Consider the following 20,513-nt stretch of genomic DNA (forward strand, 5'->3'; position numbering starts at 1 on the left):
GATGTTACATCATCAAGGCCCGCCGAACTGTTCCAAAGTCAAGTATCCATCAAAGTCTACTAGGGGTGTGAATCTCTCATGTAAAAGACGATACGATTCGCATCTAGATACATGGGCACGATTCGATACAAGAAAAGATATAAGAAAAGATACATGTTCATAAAAAACAATTCAGTACGATTTGATGCGATTCGATGCAGTTTAAGAATGGAAAGCATTCTGAAAGATTTTTTTTATCATTTGCTCAAGGTGCACATTAATTTTATGTAAAAATGTGTGAATATGATTATCTAAACTGAGGTTTGTATCATATACTGTATTGAAATGAAAAAAGAGTAGTCTACATTTCAGTCAAACACAGCAGCCAAATACAACATATTTTTTTATAGACTTTATAGATTGTATAGAGTTATATCTGATTGTTTTCATGGAGCTGTAGCCTTGTTGAGGTAAGACAATACCGAAATAAAATAAAACAGTGCTTAAGACACTCTTGGCCTTTTCTCATATAGCCTACAAGAATAAAATAAGCCTACATATCATTGAACTCTCTGGGTTCATTTTGTTCCAACAGTAGACCTAATGCAGAAACCTATAATGCCACAAGTCTGAGTGAATATGAACAAAATAATTTGCTAATAATTTGTGCATCATTTTAGCAAGGGCCAAATTATTATTTAACATTAAGGAAATCCCTTCATCAAACGTAAGGCTATACTCTACAGACTATAGTTGCGGTTTAGTGTTTAATTTCGTGCTGGATTTTGAAAAACAAAAGAGTAAAAACTGTAAAACAAACGACCAAGTGCGATTAGTCACGTGCTTAAGTTGCAGTAGATGTATGGGTAATGAGGTCATTTGACAACTTTTGGGCAATGAATGTAGCCAAAAACGAACTGCATTACCCACAATTCCGTGCCAAGTATAGTTTTAAAACCGGACGTGGGATGAACGCGCTGCTTGGAACGTAAATGAGAGTCTGAGCGAGCAGAAAAGGTTGTGAACCGATTCGTAACAAGTAAATCGATATAACGACCGGTTCATTTCAGTTTTATTCCGATACGGTGCTTCACGTATCGATGTAGCCGTATACCGATACGTATCGGTTAATCTTTACACCCCTAAAGTCTACCGAACTCTACCGGCCGAAGTCTGTTGAGGATGCATCCTCTGCGTGCTCGGAACACCCACAATCCTGTGCGCACATTTATGGAGGATTTAAAATCAGTACTAAACAAGGCAGTTCACTATGTATTTAAATGAAAACATTGAAATGAAAACATTGTTTTATTGTCACTATGTAAAATAGCAGTTTTATCTACTATGTAAAATAGTAGCTTGCTGCCGACACCGGTGATATGCACCGAAGGTTCACATAGCTTTGGTCACAGTTTCGAAACACTTCGACACATCAGTTTCGAGCGTCACTAGCGTTTCGAGCGTTTCGAACTAAACTGGAACTATCGAAAGTAACTAAACTGGAACTATCCAAAAGAACTAAACTGGAACCATCCAATGGAACTAGATACAGAACTAAACTGGAACTATCCAGTGGAACTAGATATGGAACTAAACTGGAACCATCCAATGGAAGTATATACAGAACTAAACTGGAACTATCCAAAAGAACTAAACTGGAACTATCCAAAAGAACTAAACTGGAACTATCCAATGGAACTATCCAAAATAACTAAACTGGAACTATCCAATGGAAGTAGAATCCGGGCTACACAGGAACTACCCAACGGTGCTAAACATGATTACCACACACACACACACACACACACACTTACCGAGGCGGCTCTCTTCTTGAGAGGGAGTGGTGGGTGGGTGGGTCGCTGCCCGAGGGCAGCACTAATGACGTTCAGCTCCTTCTGGAACATGGCCTTGACCACGCCCACATGCACGAGGGTCAGGTGAGGAGTCTCCTGCGCCAACACACACGAACGAATATACTGCACACACACACACACACACACACACACACACACACACACACACACACACACACACACACACACACACACACACACACACACACACACACACAGACACACAGTTCATTCTGTATCATTTTGACTGATGTGTGTGTGAGTCTATCTGTGCATGCATGTGTTCACGTTTGTGTGTGTCTGTGTGCGCTTGTGTATGTGTCTGTCTGAGTGTGCATACATCTGTGCGTGTGTGTGTGTGTGTGTGTGTGTACCTTGTACTGGATAAGGGTGTGTGTGTGTGTGTGTCTATGTGTGTATGTGTGTGTATGTGTGTGTGTGTGTGTCTGTGCACTTGTGTATGTGTCTGTACGTACATGTGTGTCTCTCTGTGTGTGTGTGTACCTTGTACTGGATAAGGGTGTGTGTGTGTGTGTGTGTATGTGTGTATGTGTGTGTATGTGTCTGTGCACTTGTGTATTTGTCTGTACGTACATGTGTGTCTCTCTGTGTGTGTGTGTGTGTGTGTGTGTGTGTGTGTGTGTACCTTGTACTGGATAAGGGGGTGTTTTCCACACAGGAACTCCAGTTTGCCACTGACGCGCAGAATGTAGTCGTCATGACAACCTTCCTGCTGGTGGGTGGAGCTCCATTTCCTGAGGGCCTGGTCCACCAGCTGCTCCACCTTACTCTTCACACACACCCTCACACTGGCCGTGTCCTACACACACACACACACACACACACACACACACACACACACACACACACACACACACACACACACACACACACACACACACACACACACACACACAATCATAATGGTCATATAGCTGATCCTTGTTACTTCTCACACACCTCCCCACACTGTTTGGATTCCACACACACACTTTGTGTACTTGCATGAATGTGTATGGTGTGTGTGTGTGTGTGTGTGTGTGTGTACCTGACACTGGTCATTGATGGTTATTTTGCGTGTGTGTGTGTGTGTGTACCCGACACTGGTCATAGTGTATGGTTATTTTGCGTGTGTGTGTGTGTATATACCTGGCACTGGTCATAGCGTATGGTTATTTTGTGTGTGTGTGTGTGTGTGTGTGTGTGTGTGTACCTGACACTGGTCATAGCGTATGGTTATTTTGCGTGTGTGTGTGTGTGTGTGTGTGTGTGTGTGTGTGTGTGTGTGTGTGTGTGTACCTGACACTGGTCATAGTGTATGGTTATTTTGACTCCACCCTCCATCAGCTTGTCAATGACATCATCAGTAGGCGCCACATCCATCTGTGGGCTGAAGCAGCTCTGAAGCCACTCCCAGTATGACATCATCTGCATGCGCAACAGCTTCTCCTCGCTGATTCGCTGCATCTTCTGGCGGAAGTCCTTCACTTCCTGGTCAGGTAGCGAATCCAACTCCTGTAAGCCTTCACAGCACAGAGAGATGTTGGACCAGAGCACGCGTTGGGGTGTGTGTGTGTGTGTGTGTGTGGGTGTGTGTGTGTACCTTTGCCTATGAGCGTGCCTATCTTGGAGGAGAGCACGCGCTGGTATGTGTGTGTGTGTGTGTCTGTGTGTGTGTGTGTGTGTGTGTGTACCTTTGCCTATGAGCGTGCCTATCTTGGAGGAGAGCACGCGCTGGTGTGTGTGTGTGTGTGTGTGTGTGTGTGTGTGTGTGTGTGTGTGTGTGTACCTTTGCCTATGAGCGTGCCTATCTTGGAGAGCACGCGCTTGTGTGTGTGTGTGTGTGTTTGTGTGTGTGTGTGTGTGTGTGTGTGTGTGTACCTTTGCCTATGAGCGTGCCTATCTTGGAGGAGAGCACGCGCTGGTGTGTGTGTGTGTGTGTGTGTGTGTGTGTGTGTGTGTGTACCTTTGCCTATGAGCGTGCCTATCTTGGAGGAGAGCACGCGCTGGTGTGTGTGTGTGTGTGTGTGTGTGTGTGTGTGTGTGTGTACCTTTGCCTATGAGCGTGCCTATCTTGGAGGAGAGCACGCGCTGGTGTGTGTGTGTGTGTGTGTGTGTGTGTGTGTGTGTGTGTGTGTGTGTGTACCTTTGCCTATGAGCGTGCCTATCTTGGAGGAGAGCACGCGCTGGTGTGTGTGTGTGTGTGTGTGTGTGTGTGTGTGTACCTTTGCCTATGAGCGTGCCTATCTTGGAGGACAGCACGCTCTTGTGTGTGTGTGTGTGTGTGTTGCCATCCTCCGCCTGGCCCACCGTTGAGGCTGGGAAGGCGGATGAAGGCTAGGGGAGTAAACCCTGAACACAAATCTGCAGGTGGGGACAGGCAATAGACGGAACCCAGCAAACCGGATTACCGGCAGTCCCCTGCAGCTCAAACCAGAGTGAAGGTCGTCGTGAGTTCCTCATGCCACTGGAAGTTACTCTGTTTGAGCGAAGAATGGTGGGAGTAAGGACTGCGCACCCCTACCCTCACCCTAATCTCTTCCCTTGCGCACCCCTACCCTCACCCTAATCTCTTCCCTTGTGCACCCCTGCCCTCACCCTAATCTCTTCCCTTGCGCACCCCTACCCTCACCCTAATCTCTTCCCTTGCGCACCCCTACCCTCACCCTAATCTCTTCCCTTGCGCACCCCTACCCTCACCCTAATCTCTTCCCTTGCGCACCCCTACCCTCACCCTAATCTCTTCCCTTGCGCAAGCTCCTTGTTCCATCCACTCCCTTTCCTTTCCACCCCCAGCACCCAAGCCCCCACCAAAGCCCTGTGGCGATGTGGAATGGCGGCAGGCACAGGCCAAGGATGTGGCTGGAAATGCCTAGTCAAACCATGCACACAGGCGGCAGTGGAGTGACGGTCGTTGTGTTGCGGGATGGGGCAGCGCATCACCTCGGCAGCTTCCACTGCGACTGAGCAGCTCCACACTGCTCACCCCTGACGGGGAAGGACCTGGAAAAGGTGGTCTAAAAATTGTCTGTTCCCTCAACACTCTGGATGGCTAGCCGCAGCCATCGGAGCATCCCGTACTGCGGCCGAAAAACCAAAAAGAATATTTATCTGAACATTGCCACCTGGAATGTCCGCACCCTACTGGACATGCCTATAACATCCAACAGACCTTGCCGAAGGACAGCTCTTGTAGCCCTTGAGCTTGCAAGATACAACATAGACATTGCAGCCCTCAGTGAGACCAGGTTACATGGCGAGGATTCCCTGACGGAAGTGGGTGCAGGCTACACCTTCTTCTGGAAAGGGGTTCCCGAAGGCATGCGTCGTATCCACGGTGTGGGTTTTGCTGTGAAAACCAAGCTGCAGCAGCAAATCCCGGAATATCCTGTGGGCATCAGTGAGCGCCTGATGACATGGCGCATTCCTCTTACCAAGAAAAAATTCCATAAAGTCCCAGCCGTCGACAAACTCCTTCTTATGGGTGACTTTAATGCACGAGTGGGAAATGAGCATCTCATCTGGAAGAAGGTCATTGGTCAGCATGGAGTAGGAAAAATGAACAACAATGGGCACCGCCTACTATCCCTCTGTGCAGAGCATGAGTTGCTTATCACTAATAGCACCTTCCAGATGAAGACAGACCTTCCAGACAGACAGGATGTGATGATCACTAGAGCCATGCGGGGAGCAGAGTGCTGGACTGACCACCGCATGGTCAGATCCAAACTACGTCTGGTCATTCCACCTTGCTGTCCCAAGACGGCCCCAAAGACTAGAAGACTAAACATCGCTGCTCTCTCCAACCCAGACACCATTGATGACCTCCGTCACCACCTTGCATGCAACCTCTCTCATGTCCCAGAGGAAGCTGATGCCAAAGACTGGCCAGTTCTATCTCCCGCCATCCACTCTGCCGCCTCAACAGCCCTTGGCACCAAGGTCAGAAAACATCAGGACTGGTTTGACAACAACTCTTCTTATATCCATTTGACTCTGCAAGAAAAACAGCAGGCCCACAAAGCCCTGCTCTCCAACCCACAATCCTCCATACTAAAAGCCAACTACACCAAGGCTAGAGCCAAAGCACAGCTGTCACTAAGGGCCATGGAAGACAACTGGTGGCTGGAGAAAGCAAAAGAAATTCAACATCTTGCTGACTGTAGTGACTGTATCTTGCTGACGCATGGCTTCTATGATGCCATCAAAGCTCTCCATGGACCAAGGAAGCAAACCCTCACTCCTGTTAGATCTGCTGCTGGAGACAGCTTCCTGAAGGACCGCCAAGAGATCCTTGAGCGCTGGGCCGAATATTTTAATGGTCTCCTCAATCACAGCAACCCTGCAGACCCCAACATCCTTGACAAGGCGCCTGTTATGCTACAGATGCGACACTTGGACAACCCTCCTGACTTCGGAGAAACATCCAAGGCGATCAGGAGCCTGAAAAATAACAAACGCCCAGGACCCGATGGTATTCCAGCGGAGGTGTTCAAACATGGGGGCTACCTCCTCACACGCCGCTTACACCTCTTGATCACCAAAATCTGGCAGTCTGAGAATGTACCCCAGGACTGGAAGGATGCCAACATCATCGTTCTCTATAAGCAGAAAGGGGACAGAGCAGACTGTGGCAACAGTCGAGGAATTTCGCTCCTCGCCACAGCAGGCAAAGTCCTTGCAAAGATTATGCTCTCCCGACTGGTCGAGTACATCTCAGAACTTACTCTCCCTGAAACACAGTGTGGCTTCCGTAAGTGCAGGTCCACAACTGACATGATCTTTGCTCTACGGCAGCTACTTGAGAAAAGCAGAGAGCAGCGCAGACACCTCTACATCACCTTCATTGACCTCAGCAAAGCCTTTGACACCATTAACCGTGACATGCTCTGGGAACAACTTGGCAAACTTGGTGTACCACCCAAGTTCCTCTCCATTCTGCAACAATTGCACGATGGCATGCAAGCCAGAGTTGTTATGGGAGGGCTTCAGTCTGATCCCTTTAAGGTCAATGTTGGGGTGAAGCAAGGTTGTGTCCTGGCACCAGTACTGTTCAATCTCCTCCTCACAGCAATCACCCGACTGTTCCACCACGCCCTGCAGCACAAAGATGGTATAGACCTGGAATACCGCCTTCATGGCAACCTCTTCAACATCCGGCGGCTCCAAGCTCAGACAAAAACATCAACCTGCCACATCCATGAGCTTCACTATGCAGATGACTGTGCTGTCTTGGCACACAGCCCAGAATCCATGCAGCATGCTCTGGACACCATTTCAGCGTTGTATCAGTCCTTTGGTCTTCAAGTAAACACCAAGAAGACAGAGGTCATGGCGCAACCAAATCTCCTTCACATGTTGGCTTCCACATCAATGGCAGTCCACTCAGTCTTGTTGACCATTTTACATACCTGGGCTCCACACTCTCTGCAGATTCCACCCTTGACAATGAAATCCACCACCGGATCAACAAAGCCTCATCAGCCTTTGGACGCCTTAGGAAGAGAGTATTCGGCAACAACAATCTAAAAATCAGTACCAAAGTAGCTGTCTATAATGCAGTCTGTGTCACCACCCTACTCTATGGGGCAGAAACATGGACGCCGTATAGACGCCACATAGGGAGCCTGGAGATGTTTCACATCAGAAGCCTCCAAAAAATACTCAACCTGTCCTGGGAGGACCGCATCCCCCATACTGATATTCTGACTGCGACTGGCACCACCAGCATGGAAGCAGCTCTGGCCAAGAGGCATTTACACTGGGTTGGCCACACCATTCGCATGCCTGGCTATCGCGTCCCACGCCAAGTCCTTTATGGACAGTTGCTCAACTCCAAGCGGGCCGCTGGTGGCCAGAAGAGACGATACAAGGACTTTACCAAAGAACTCTTGAAGCGCTACAACGTCAACCCTGGCCAGCTCGAGGCAATAGCATCCAACAGACGAGCCTGGAGAGCTACGTGCAACAAAGCAGCTGAGCAAATCAACGACTCCTTCATCCAAAGGAGGACTGCAAGACGTGCCCAACGACACGGCAGGCAGACCCCACCTCCCAATTATCAGGACATACCTGCTCCATCTGTGGAAGAGTGTGCGGCTCCAAAATCGGCCTCCATAGCCACGTGAGGTGGCATCAACGGCAACAACGTTGACCAATCACCCCCCTCCCCAACCCCCTGGAACAAGCGTCGTCATCGGACACGATGGACAGCTAACCATGTGTGTGTGTGTGTGTGTACCTTTGCCTATGAGCGTGCCTATCTTGGAGGAGAGCACGCGCTGGTGTGTGTGTGTGTGTGTGTGTGTGTGTACCTTTGCCTATGAGCGTGCCTATCTTGGAGGAGAGCACGCGCTGGTGTGTGTGTGTGTGTGTGTGTGTGTGTGTGTGTGTGTGTACCTTTGCCTATGAGCGTGCCTATCTTGGAGGAGAGCACGCGCTGGTGTGTGTGTGTGTGTGTGTGTGTGTGTGTGTACCTTTGCCTATGAGCGTGCCTATCTTGGAGGACAGCACGCGCTGGTTGTCGGCGCCGCTGCGGCGGAGGAGCCGGAGGACGGGCAGGAAGGGTCTGACATCACACAGGCGTCGGCTCTCGTCGTCCAACTCCTCGTGCACCGCCGCTGACGACACACACTCGAACACACACCCCTCCATCTGACCCAACGCTGGGAACAGCGGGTACTGTGCTGCCTGCTTCCATAACAGCTACACACACACACACACACACACACACAGAGTCCAATTTCATATGCTGTACAGTGGCCTCTTCGGGGTATTACTCACACACACACAGGGCTGAAACGATTACTCGAGTAATGCACACACACACACCAGTTTGATGTGTTGGATGGTGGCCTCTCTGGGGACATCCATCTGGATGTAGAGGCCGGTGGGTAACAGGAAGTCCACCGTCACAAGCTCCGCCTCTCCCTGGCCCAACTCCGCCCACAAATCCAGCACGTCCGTCATGGCGGGAGGCATGAGCTCGTCGCCTAGCAACCATACGGACCTAAAACCACATATGACATCACCAGTTTAAAACCCTTTAACTGAAAGTGAATGTGAATGTATGTAAAGATGTGTGTGTGTGTGTGTGTAAGGTGTATGTAAAGGTGTGTGTGTGTGTGTGAGAGGGGTTCTGTAACGGGATGAAGGTATGTGTGTGTGTGTGTGTGTGTGTGTGTAAGGGTGGGTGTGTGTGTGTGTAAGGGTGTGTGTGTGTGTGTAAGGGTGTGTGTGTGTGTAAGGGTGAGCGTGTGTGTGTATATGTGCGTGTGTAAGGGTGTGCGTATGTAAGGGTGTGCGTGTATGTGTGTAAGGGTGTGTTTGTGTGTGTAAGGGTGTGTGTGTAAGAGTGTGGGTGCGTGCATAGGTGTGTGTGTAAGGGTGTGTGTGAGGGTGTGTGTGTGTGTAAGGGTGTGTGTGTGTGTGTGTGTGTAAGGTAGGGGTGGGCGATATATATCGTCTGCGATAATATCGTGATTGTTGTTTTAACGATGTGCAAATTGACATTATCGAGTATTTAAATTACTTATGGGGAAAAAACACTCGAAATCACGCAGTGAAGACTCATACATTCCCAGGAGGTGTATGCGGGAGAAGCCCCTGGCTGCAGCAGAGCAAGTGTCACGTGATCACTAGTGGGTCACAACGTTGTCCCACGCAGCCTAATGTTTATTTTGTGCAGCAAGAGTAGCCTACTTGGGATTTTATGCGGCTACTTCTGTTCAAGTAGCATTGATGAAACAGTCACTTTTTTTCCTACACGGTATTATATGGAGAGAAAACATTAGCCTTTGAGTATTTTAATAGTCAGTTGTAAACAAAGAACTATTGTCATGTAACTCTTTTGTAAATCTAAATCTAAAATCGCTCTAAATATCTACGTTTACCGATTATTCTAACCGTTAGCATCTCTATGGGATTTCTCATATACATTAGCCATAAGCTAACGCATTAGTTTCTATTCTGTAACTTGGAATGCTAGCCTATAGCTCTTAAACAAAACATAGAAGGAAATAACTGAGATGTACTCTGTTGATCTGCTCTTAGTTTTACAGTGAATCCTATTTAAAGGTTTGAAAGGAACTTCAGCTTCAGACTTTCTCTTGGGAAACTATTAATCTTCTCTAATGTAGCTGGCTAGACCATGTCATTGCCACACACACAAGTGGGGGCAGAATTGGAAATGTGTCAGAGTGACAATGCATTGGTTGATTAGGTTAAAAAGTCACAGATTAGGTTATTGGTTATTATTGTAATGATGCTATATTAATAAATAATGAGCTGTAAAGTAACTCTTTAAGAGTCTCTTTAAGACTTTAACAAAAACAATTTTTTAAAGGATATCGACTAATTATCGTTATCGTCAAAATCACAAAAAATAGAGATATTATTTTTTGTCCATATCGCCCACCCCTAGTGTAAGGGTGTGTGTGTGTGTAAGCGTATGGGTGTGTGTGTGTAAGGGTGTGTGTGTGTGTGTGTGTGAGTGTAAGGGTGTGTGTGTGTGTGTGTGTGTGTGTGTGTGTGTGTGTAAGGGTATGGGTGTGTTTGTGTGTGTGTGTGTAAGGGTATGGGTGTGTGTGTGTGTGTAAGGGTATGGGAGTGTGTGTGTAAGGGTGTGTGTGTGTGTGTGTGTGTAAGGGTGTGTGTGTGTGTAAGGGTGTGTGTGTGTGTAAGGGTGTGTGTGTGTGTGTGTGTGTGTAAGGGTGTGTGTGTGTGTGTGTGTGTGTGTAAGGGTGTGTGTGTGTGTGTGTGTGTGTAAGGGTGTGTGTGTGTGTGTGTGTAAGGGTGTGTGTTAGGGGTGTAAATATTAATCGATTCGTATCGATGCATCGATTATGCAGCCGGCGATTCAATGCATCGATTTGTCCGCAAGAGTATCGATTAATGTGTTTATTTTGCCGCCTGTTTGTTTGCCTATCTATTTTCAGCATCAGCTCCGACCTTTCTTTTTTCTGCCCATGGCTCCGATGTAAGCGCACTACCTACTCCTAAGCTGCGGGTGGTTTTTTTTTTATATGCAAAGACATGAGGCTGTATAACGAAGGCTTTAGATACCTGCTCCTACATTCCGAACTTTTGTTGATTTATTTGAAACTTCATAGTAGGGCTGCACGATTATGACCAAAATGATAATCACGATTATTTTGATCAATATTGAGGTCACGATTATTTATCACGATTATTAATTAATTTTAGTGACAAAAATATTTTTTCCCTAAACATATTGGACTTGCTATCTGGCTCACCCAAATTCTTCCCCTCACATTTACTCCCCTAAATTACTGCAAATATAAATTTGACTGCGACTTCCAAACAACTTCCAAACAAATGTTTTGTGCGTGCTACTTTGTTAATATTTTGGAAAACGCCCACCGGGAATCCTCCCAACGCTCCCCATTAGCCACTTAAGCTCTGCTTCGTGTTCATGAGTTTACTGTAATCGTTAGTCCAGGGGTGTCCAAACTTTTTGACTGAAGGGCCACATTGGGTTTTAAAAATTGGCCAGCGGGCCACACACAAATAATAATAATAATAATAATAATAATAATAATAATAATAATAATAATAATAATAATGTTTTGTATTATTTAATTGACAAAATAATTTTGTTGTAGAAAATTAATTTCTTAAGAAATACTGTTAATTTGATTCTGTTTAATTCATTTATAAATGGTGCACTGTCACTTTAAGACTCTGCCAGCTCCACTCAAATAGCCTATGGCTAGTGCTGTGCCTATGGCTGTGCCCTCTCACAGTTTATAAATGGTCAGTAATGGGAACTACTGTTGCCATCGCCCTCTCTCCCACGCTCAAATGCGTCCCCAATTAAATGGACTAGCATAACGTAGTTAGATCTGCTGCAATGGAGGTTCTATGTATCTCGATGTGACAAGCTGTTTTGACATTGACATTGTAAACGTTCTCTAAGAAGAGTGTAAAGCAGTTTGCAGTAGCCTAAAGTTAACCACAACGTCGTCTATCGCTGGAAAAAAATAGCGAGCGGCCTATGATAAACTAATAAATGCTCGGCGGGCCGGATTAAAGTGCATGGCTGGCCGCAGTTTGGACACCCCTGGTTTAGTCATTTGTTGATATGTAAAACACTGACGTGTAGGCTACATTTTCATTATTGTTCACTCGTTTTGAGTAGGCTGTGTCTTGAAACGCATAGGTTGCACATGTAGCTTATAAAATACATGAATAAAATTCACGGATCCCGTCGTTAGCTCAACTCTTATTACAGTATAGGCTATCAGAGGAAGCAAACAAGGACTAAAAGTTAACGTGATAAAAAAGGCATGTGTGGTTTACGTCATGTGATGTGTTTCACGGTATGAGTTGAGAGCCCTGCTTTGCTTATATTTTTGGTTAACTTAACTTGCCTGAAATCCGAAATATCGTCGTTTATTGTATAGTCTAACTAGCCTACTAATAGTTAACATAATGTCACTAGTCCACAGTGCATCAGGCTGAGCAGTGCAAGGAACAGCGGTCATTGGTAGGCTGCATGCAGGCACATGGTCAGACAGGTTTAAGGAGCGCTTGATTTGTTTTGTAGCGGAGCGTTCTATGGGTTGCCAGGTTGGTTCTATGGGTAGAGCACGCATTTGAAATATCGTTCGATCACGCAAATTTGATCGTGGGAAGCCAAAATCGTGATCGTGATTAAAATTCGAGTAATTGTGCAGCCCTACTTCATAGATATCATGTAAAAATATTGAGTATTGAATCGTATCGAATCGTATCGTGGGGAATTCTGAAGTATCGAAAATAATCTAATCATTGGCTTAAGAAATCGATATTGTATCGAATCGTCATGAAGACTCCGATTTACACCCCTAGTGTGTGTGTGTGTGTGTGTGTGTGTGTAAGGGTGTGTGTGTGTGTGTGTAAGGGTGTGTGTGTGTGCGTGTAAGGGTGTGTGTGTGCGTGTAAGGGTGTGTGTGTGTGTGTAAGGGTGTGTGTGTGTGTGTGTGTGTGTGTGTGTGTGTGTGTGTGTGTGTGTAAGGGTGTGTGTGTGTGTGTGTGTGTGTGTGTGTGTACCTGCTCTCTGCTCTTCTAGTTTGTGCCCAGCGGCTCCATTCTGGAGGTTAAGGGGAGGACATCTGCAGAACAGATACAGCAGTTAGGGTCTGGCGTGCGTGCGTGCCAAACGCCTGTCTCCACCAAAGTAGGATGTTAGCATTGCTAGCATGCTAGTTAGCACAGTTAGCATAACTATTAAAAATGACGCTGGCAGTCGATCTCCAGGATGAGCAGGCCCGTGGAGATGGTGAGCCACGCCGGGTCAGACCACTGTGGAACGCTTTTTAGGCCTCACGCTCAGTGCAGAGAGTTACGCAGGGTAATAGGGTCGCTCACGATCTCCCTTCAATTTAAAAGACAGGAAACCATATTTGATCCTTATTACTGCGCTTCTTTGCATCATTAAATCTCTGCTTAGTGGCTGCACATGCAGACAATGCTCACCAGAACCCTCATCACCAAGCAACCATGACACAGAACCCTCATCACCAAGCAACCATGACACAGAACCCTCATCACCAAGCAACCATGACAGACAGAACCATGATACAGAACCCTCATCACCAAGCAACCATGACACAGAACCCTCATCACCAAGCAACCATGACACAGAACCCTCATCACCAAGCAACCATGACACAGACAGAACCATGACACAGAACCCTCATCGTATCCTAATTATTCTTCATCATGACAAAATATAAAATAAAATGAATAGCATAATGGCTCCAACAGTGTGTGTGAAAGCAGGAGTGTGTGTGTGTGTGTGTGTGTGTACATCCATGCCTACACATACACACACACACAAATAAACACACACAACAGTACACACACACACACAAATAGATAGATAAATAGATACTTCATTGATCCCCAGGGGAAATTCAAGGTCCCAGCAGCATACAGACAACCCAAACACATTCTTTAACAGCAGAAAGAGTAACTAGAAAAGCATTTCCTGAAGGAAATACAGTGCATGAAAATGCAAAAAATATGATGTAAAATATCATACAGAGTAAAAACAAACTATACTGGTTGCTAAGTAGATGAGGTTTAATATAGTTGGAATGACTGAACAGTTAAATAGGTGGATAGTTTAAATGGTTAAATTATTTAGGTAGATAGTTGACGATAACTGACAGTTGGAATGGCTCTAATGTTTGCTAGCAGTTATGCTAACTATGTTATCAAAGATAATAATGTTAACCAAGTTACTATGCTAACTAGCATGCTAACAATATTAAAATGCTAATTATGTTAACCATGTGACTTAGCTAACCTAGCTAATAATTTTTAGTAGTTATGCTAACTATGCTAACTAGCATGTTAGCATGCTAACTATGCTAACCATGTTACTTAGCTAACTTAGCTAATCATTTTTAATAGTTTTGCTAAAAATGCTAACTAACATGCTAACATGCTAGCATGCTAACTATGCTAACCATGTTACTTAGATAACTTAGCTAATCAATTTTAGCAGTTTTGCTAAAAATGCTAACTAGCATGCTAACAAGCTAACATGCTAACTATGTTAACCATGCTAACTAGCTACAGTGGGTAAGAGTCATAGTTGATGACAAGTAACAGTTACAATGGCTGAACAGTTAAAAAGTTCAGTAGTTTAAAGGGTTAAATTGTTTAACAATGAAATATTGTAGTGAGGACTTTTATTTTGAAACAGTTTTTGGCAGAGGAAGCAGTTGGACAGGATGTGTAGTCTTAATAGGGCCAGTTTGTATGCTTAAAGCCTGAGACTGGCAGTTGAGATCCAGGTGGCCCGAACACCTGCCATAGGATTCTAATTGCTTAACGGCTCTATTGTGATGTCATCAGCCCATGTTAAGTCTATGGGGAAATTTTGAACAGTTTTTAATTAATAGTTTAAAAAGTATAAAAGTTACAAAGATGAAAAATACAAAGCCCACATGTCGTAAGTAAGACCTACGCAACGCAGTTTGAATGAAGTTTCTACGTTAAACGGTTGAAGCTGCATTAACTGCGTTAGAAGAAGAAGAAGAAGCCTAGGAAGAACAGTACAGTGCATTTTCATGCACTGTAATTAAAGTATATAATATAAAAACACAACTAAGCAATAAGGACAGTAGAAGATAAAGAATATGCTAAATATCCTAAAATACAAACTAGAAAAGCATTTCCTGAAGGAAATACAGTGCATGAAAATGCAAAAATATGATGAGTTCATATGGTTAAATTATTTGCTTGGTAGATAAGGTTTACTATAGTTAGAATGACTGAACAGTTAAATAGGTTGATAATTGAAATGGTTAAATTATTTAGGCAGATAGTTGACGATAACTAACAGTTGGAATGGCTCCAATGTTTGCTAGCAGTTATGCTAACTATGTTAAAGATAATAATGGTAACCAAGTAACTATGCTAACTAGCATGTTAACTTAGCTAACTTTGCTAATCATTTTTAACAGTAATTTTAACTATGCTAACTAACATGCTAACATGCTAACTATGCTAACCATGTGACTTAGCTAACTTAGCTAATCATTTTTAGCAGTTTTGCAAAAATGCTAACTAGCATGCTAACATGTTAGCATGCTAACTATGCTAACCATGTGACTTAGCTAAGTTAGCTAATCATTTTTAGCAGTTTTGCAAAAAATGCTAACTAGCATGCTAACATGTTAGCATGCTAACTATGCTAACCATGTGACTTAGCTAATCATTTTTAGCAGTTTTACAAAAAATGCTAACTAGCATGCTAACATGCTAACTATGTTAACCATGCTAACTAGCTACAGTGGGTAGAAGTCATAGTTGATGACAAGTAACAGTTACAATGGCTAAACAGTTAAAAAGTTCAGTCGTTTAAAGGGTTAAATTGTTTAACAGTGAAATATTGTAGTGAGGACTTTTATTTTGAAACAGTTTTTGGCAGAGGAAGCAGTTGGACAGGATGTGTAGTCTTAATAGGGCCAGTTTGTATGCTTAAAGCCTGAGACTGGCAGTTGATGCAGCTGGCCCGAACACCTGCCATAGGATTCTAATTGCTTAACGGCAGTCTTAATAGAGCCATATTGTATGCTTAAAGCCTGAGACAGAGTATATAGTTTAAAAGTTAAATGTAGATAGTGTAATGGATGTTGATAGACAGAAAGTTGAATGGATGTTGATAGGCAAATTGTTTAATGGATGTTGATGGATAGTTTAATGGGTGGATGAGTGAATGGTTTGAAGAGGATGAATGGATAGAAAGTTGGAGGAAATGTGTCTTATATCCTTGTAGAATGGAGAGACAGAGAGAGTTGGTCTAGTTCAGTAGAAAGCAGTTGATACAGGTGCAATCAGTTGAACTGATTCTTTGATGGGGCCTAGATGAGCAGCTGGAAGATGATACCAGGTACAAATCAAGTTAATTAGTCCATTGTGATGTCATCAGCCCATGTTAAGTCTATGGGGAAATTTTGAGCAGTTTTTAATTAATAGTTTAAAAAGCATAAAAGTTACAAAGATGAAAAATACAAAGCCCACATGTCATAAGTAAGACCTACGCAACGCAGTTTGAATGAAGTTTCTACGTTAAACGGTTGAAGCTGCATTAACTGCGTTAGAAGAAGAAGAATAACTAGACTAGAAAAGCATTTCCTGAAGGAAATACAGTGCATGAAAATGCAAAAAATATGATGTAAAATATCATACAGAGTAAAAACAAACTATTGGTTGCTAGGTAGATGAGGTTTAATATAGTTGGAGTGACTGAACAGTTAAATAGGTGGATAGTTTATATGGTTAAATGATTTGCTTGGTAGATAAGGTTTAATATAGTTGTAATGATTGAACGGTTAAATAGGTGGATAATACTTAACTTAGTTAACTTAGCTAATGTTTTCATTTTTAGTAGTTATGCTAACTAGCATTTTAGCAACGCTAACATGCTAACTATGTTAACCATGTGACTTAGCTAACTTAGCTAATCATTTTTAGCAGTTTTATAAAAAATGCTAATTAGCATGTTAACATGTTAGCATGCTAACTATGCTAACCATGTGACTTAGCTAACTTAGCTAATCATTTTTAGCAGTTTTATAAAAAATGCTAACTAGCATGCTAACATGCTAGAATGCTAACTATGCTAACCATGTGACTTAGCTAACTTAGCTAATCATTTTTAGCAGTTTTATGAAAAATGCTAACTAGCATGTTAACATGCTAGCATGCTAACTATGCTAACCATGTGACTTAGCTAACTTAGCTAATCATTTTTAGCAGTTTTGTTAAAAATGCTAACTAGCATGTTAGCATGCTAACTATGCTAACCATGTGACTTAGCTAACTTAGCTAATCATTTTTAGCAGTTTTGTAAAAAATGCTAACTAACATGCTAACATGCTAGCATGCTAACTATGCTAACCATGTGACTTAGCTAACTTAGCTAATCATTTTTAGCAGTTTTGTAAAAAATGCTAACTAGCATGTTAACATGCTAGCATGCTAACTATGCTAACCATGTGACTTAGCTAACTTAGCTAATCATTTTTAGCAGTTTTGCTAAAAATGCTAACTAGCATGCTAACATGCTAGCATGCTAGCATGCTAACTATGCTAACAATGCTAACTAGCTACAGTGGGTAGGAGTCATAGTTGATGACAAGTAACAGTTACAATGGCTGAACAGTTAAAAAGTTCAGTAGTTTAAAGGGTTAAATTGTTTAACAGTGAAATATTGTAGTGAGGACTTTTATTTTGAAACAGTTTTTGGCAGAGGAAGCAGTTGGACAGGATGTGTAGTCTTAATAGGGCCAGTTTGTATGCTTAAAGCCTGAGACTGGCAGTTGATGCAGCTGGCCCGAACACCTGCCATAGGATTCTAATTGCTTAACGGCAGTCTTAATAGAGCCATATTGTATGCTTAAAGCCTGAGACAGAGTATATAGTTTAAAAGTTAAATGTAGATAGTGTAATGGATGTTGATAGACAGAAAGTTGAATGGATGTTGATAGGCAAATTGTTTAATGGATGTTGATGGATAGTTTAATGGGTGGATGAGTGAATGGTTTGAAGAGGATGAATGGATAGAAAGTTGGAGGAAATGTGTCTTATATCCTTGTAGAATGGAGAGACAGAGAGAGTTGGTCTAGTTCAGTAGAAAGCAGTTGATACAGGTGCAATCAGTTGAACTGATTCTTTGATGGGGCCTAGATGAGCAGCTGGAAGATGATACCAGGTACAAATCAAGTTAATTAGTCCATTGTGATGTCATCAGCCCATGTTAAGTCTATGGGGAAATTTTGAGCAGTTTTTAATTAATAGTTTAAAAAGCATAAAAGTTACAAAGATGAAAAATACAAAGCCCACATGTCATAAGTAAGACCTACGCAACGCAGTTTGAATGAAGTTTCTACGTTAAACGGTTGAAGCTGCATTAACTGCGTTAGAAGAAGAAGAATAACTAGACTAGAAAAGCATTTCCTGAAGGAAATACAGTGCATGAAAATGCAAAAAATATGATGTAAAATATCATACAGAGTAAAAACAAACTATTGGTTGCTAGGTAGATGAGGTTTAATATAGTTGGAGTGACTGAACAGTTAAATAGGTGGATAGTTTATATGGTTAAATGATTTGCTTGGTAGATAAGGTTTAATATAGTTGTAATGATTGAACGGTTAAATAGGTGGATAATACTTAACTTAGTTAACTTAGCTAATGTTTTCATTTTTAGTAGTTATGCTAACTAGCATTTTAGCAACGCTAACATGCTAACTATGTTAACCATGTGACTTAGCTAACTTAGCTAATCATTTTTAGCAGTTTTATAAAAAATGCTAATTAGCATGTTAACATGTTAGCATGCTAACTATGCTAACCATGTGACTTAGCTAACTTAGCTAATCATTTTTAGCAGTTTTATAAAAAATGCTAACTAGCATGCTAACATGCTAGAATGCTAACTATGCTAACCATGTGACTTAGCTAACTTAGCTAATCATTTTTAGCAGTTTTATGAAAAATGCTAACTAGCATGTTAACATGCTAGCATGCTAACTATGCTAACCATGTGACTTAGCTAACTTAGCTAATCATTTTTAGCAGTTTTGTTAAAAATGCTAACTAGCATGTTAGCATGCTAACTATGCTAACCATGTGACTTAGCTAACTTAGCTAATCATTTTTAGCAGTTTTGTAAAAAATGCTAACTAACATGCTAACATGCTAGCATGCTAACTATGCTAACCATGTGACTTAGCTAACTTAGCTAATCATTTTTAGCAGTTTTGTAAAAAATGCTAACTAGCATGTTAACATGCTAGCATGCTAACTATGCTAACCATGTGACTTAGCTAACTTAGCTAATCATTTTTAGCAGTTTTGCTAAAAATGCTAACTAGCATGCTAACATGCTAGCATGCTAGCATGCTAACTATGCTAACAATGCTAACTAGCTACAGTGGGTAGGAGTCATAGTTGATGACAAGTAACAGTTACAATGGCTGAACAGTTAAAAAGTTCAGTAGTTTAAAGGGTTAAATTGTTTAACAGTGAAATATTGTAGTGAGGACTTTTATTTTGAAACAGTTTTTGGCAGAGGAAGCAGTTGAACAGGATGTGTAGTCTTAATAGGGCCAGTTTGTATGCTTAAAGCCTGAGACTGGCAGTTGAGATCCAGGTGGTCTGAACACCTGCCATAGGATTCAAATGGTTAAATTATTCATGGGTTTCATCAGGTCCCTTTCCACAGGTGTATAAAATCAAGCACCTTAATTATCAATGCAGACTGCATGGTGCTTGATTAATACACCTGTGGAAAGGGACCTGATGAAACCCATGAATTTGCTAAGTTGATGAGGTTTAATATAGTTGGAATGACAACTAGGTAGATGAGGTTTAATATAGTTGGAATGACTGAACTAGGTAGATGAGGTTTAATATAGTTGGAATGACTGAACGGTTAAATAGGTGGATAGTGTAAAAGGTTAAATTATTTGCTAGGTAGATGAGGTTTAATATAGTTGGAATGACTGAACTAGGTAGATGAGGTTTAATATAGTTGGACTGACTGAACAGTCAAATAGGTGGATAGTGTAAAAGGTTAGCCTGAGAAACTGATAGGGTGCAGGTGGCCTGGCCACCTGGCCTAGGATTCTAATTGCTTAACGGCAGTCTTAATAGAGCCATATTGTATGCTTCAAGCCTGAGACAGAGTATATAGTTTAAAAGTTAAATGTAGATAGTGTAATGGATGTTGATAGACAGAAAGTTGAATGGATGTTGATAGGCAGATTGTTTAATGGATGTTGATGGATAGTTTAATGGGTGGATGAGTGAATGGTTTGAAGAGGATGAATGGATAGAAAGTTGGATGAAATGTGTCTTATATCCTTGTAGAATGTAGAGACACAGAGAGAGTTGGTCTAGTTCAGTAGAAAGCAGTTGATACAGGTGCAATCAGTTGAACTGATTCTTTGATGGGGCCTAGATGAGCAGCTGGAAGATGATACCAGGTGCAAATCAAGTTAATTAGTCCATTGTGATGTCATCAGCCCATGTTAAGTCTATGGGGAAATTTTGAGCAGTTTTTAATTAATAGTTTAAAAAGTATAAAAGTTACAAAGATGAAAAATACAAAGCCCACATGTCATAAGTAAGACCTACGCAACGCAGTTTGAATGAAGT

General features: G+C 42.7%; 1 protein-coding gene across 7 annotated transcripts in view; it reads right to left on the minus strand.

Annotated features, from left to right (window-relative positions):
- pik3cb (phosphatidylinositol-4,5-bisphosphate 3-kinase, catalytic subunit beta) overlaps positions 1-20,513 on the minus strand; it is a 92,763-nt gene that overhangs the window by 40,096 nt on the left and 32,154 nt on the right. For 3 of the 7 annotated variants that reach the window (XM_076283021.1, XM_076283020.1, XM_076283018.1), the window contains exons 2-7: positions 12,885-12,946; positions 8,664-8,841; positions 8,309-8,537; positions 3,132-3,355; positions 2,479-2,652; positions 1,794-1,955 (exon numbers count right to left, since the gene is read on the minus strand). In XM_076283021.1, the coding sequence (XP_076139136.1) occupies positions 1,794-1,955; positions 2,479-2,652; positions 3,132-3,355; positions 8,309-8,537; positions 8,664-8,813 (939 nt within the window). In that variant the 5' untranslated portion in view covers positions 8,814-8,841; positions 12,885-12,946. Of the gene's footprint in view, positions 1-1,793; positions 1,956-2,206; positions 2,218-2,478; positions 2,653-2,880; positions 2,897-3,131; positions 3,356-3,435; positions 3,461-4,057; positions 4,091-8,308; positions 8,538-8,663; positions 8,842-12,884; positions 12,947-20,513 lie in introns of those variants that run through there. The other 4 variants (XM_076283023.1, XM_076283022.1, XM_076283024.1 and 1 more) reach the window with 4 other exon arrangements.

Source organism: Alosa pseudoharengus, unplaced genomic scaffold, assembly GCF_046254945.1.
Source record: "Alosa pseudoharengus isolate Yale_2024_CS ecotype anadromous, Long Island Sound unplaced genomic scaffold, YU_APseudo_1.1 YU_APseudo_1.1_scf_13, whole genome shotgun sequence".
Lineage (NCBI taxonomy): Eukaryota > Metazoa > Chordata > Actinopteri > Clupeiformes > Clupeidae > Alosa > Alosa pseudoharengus.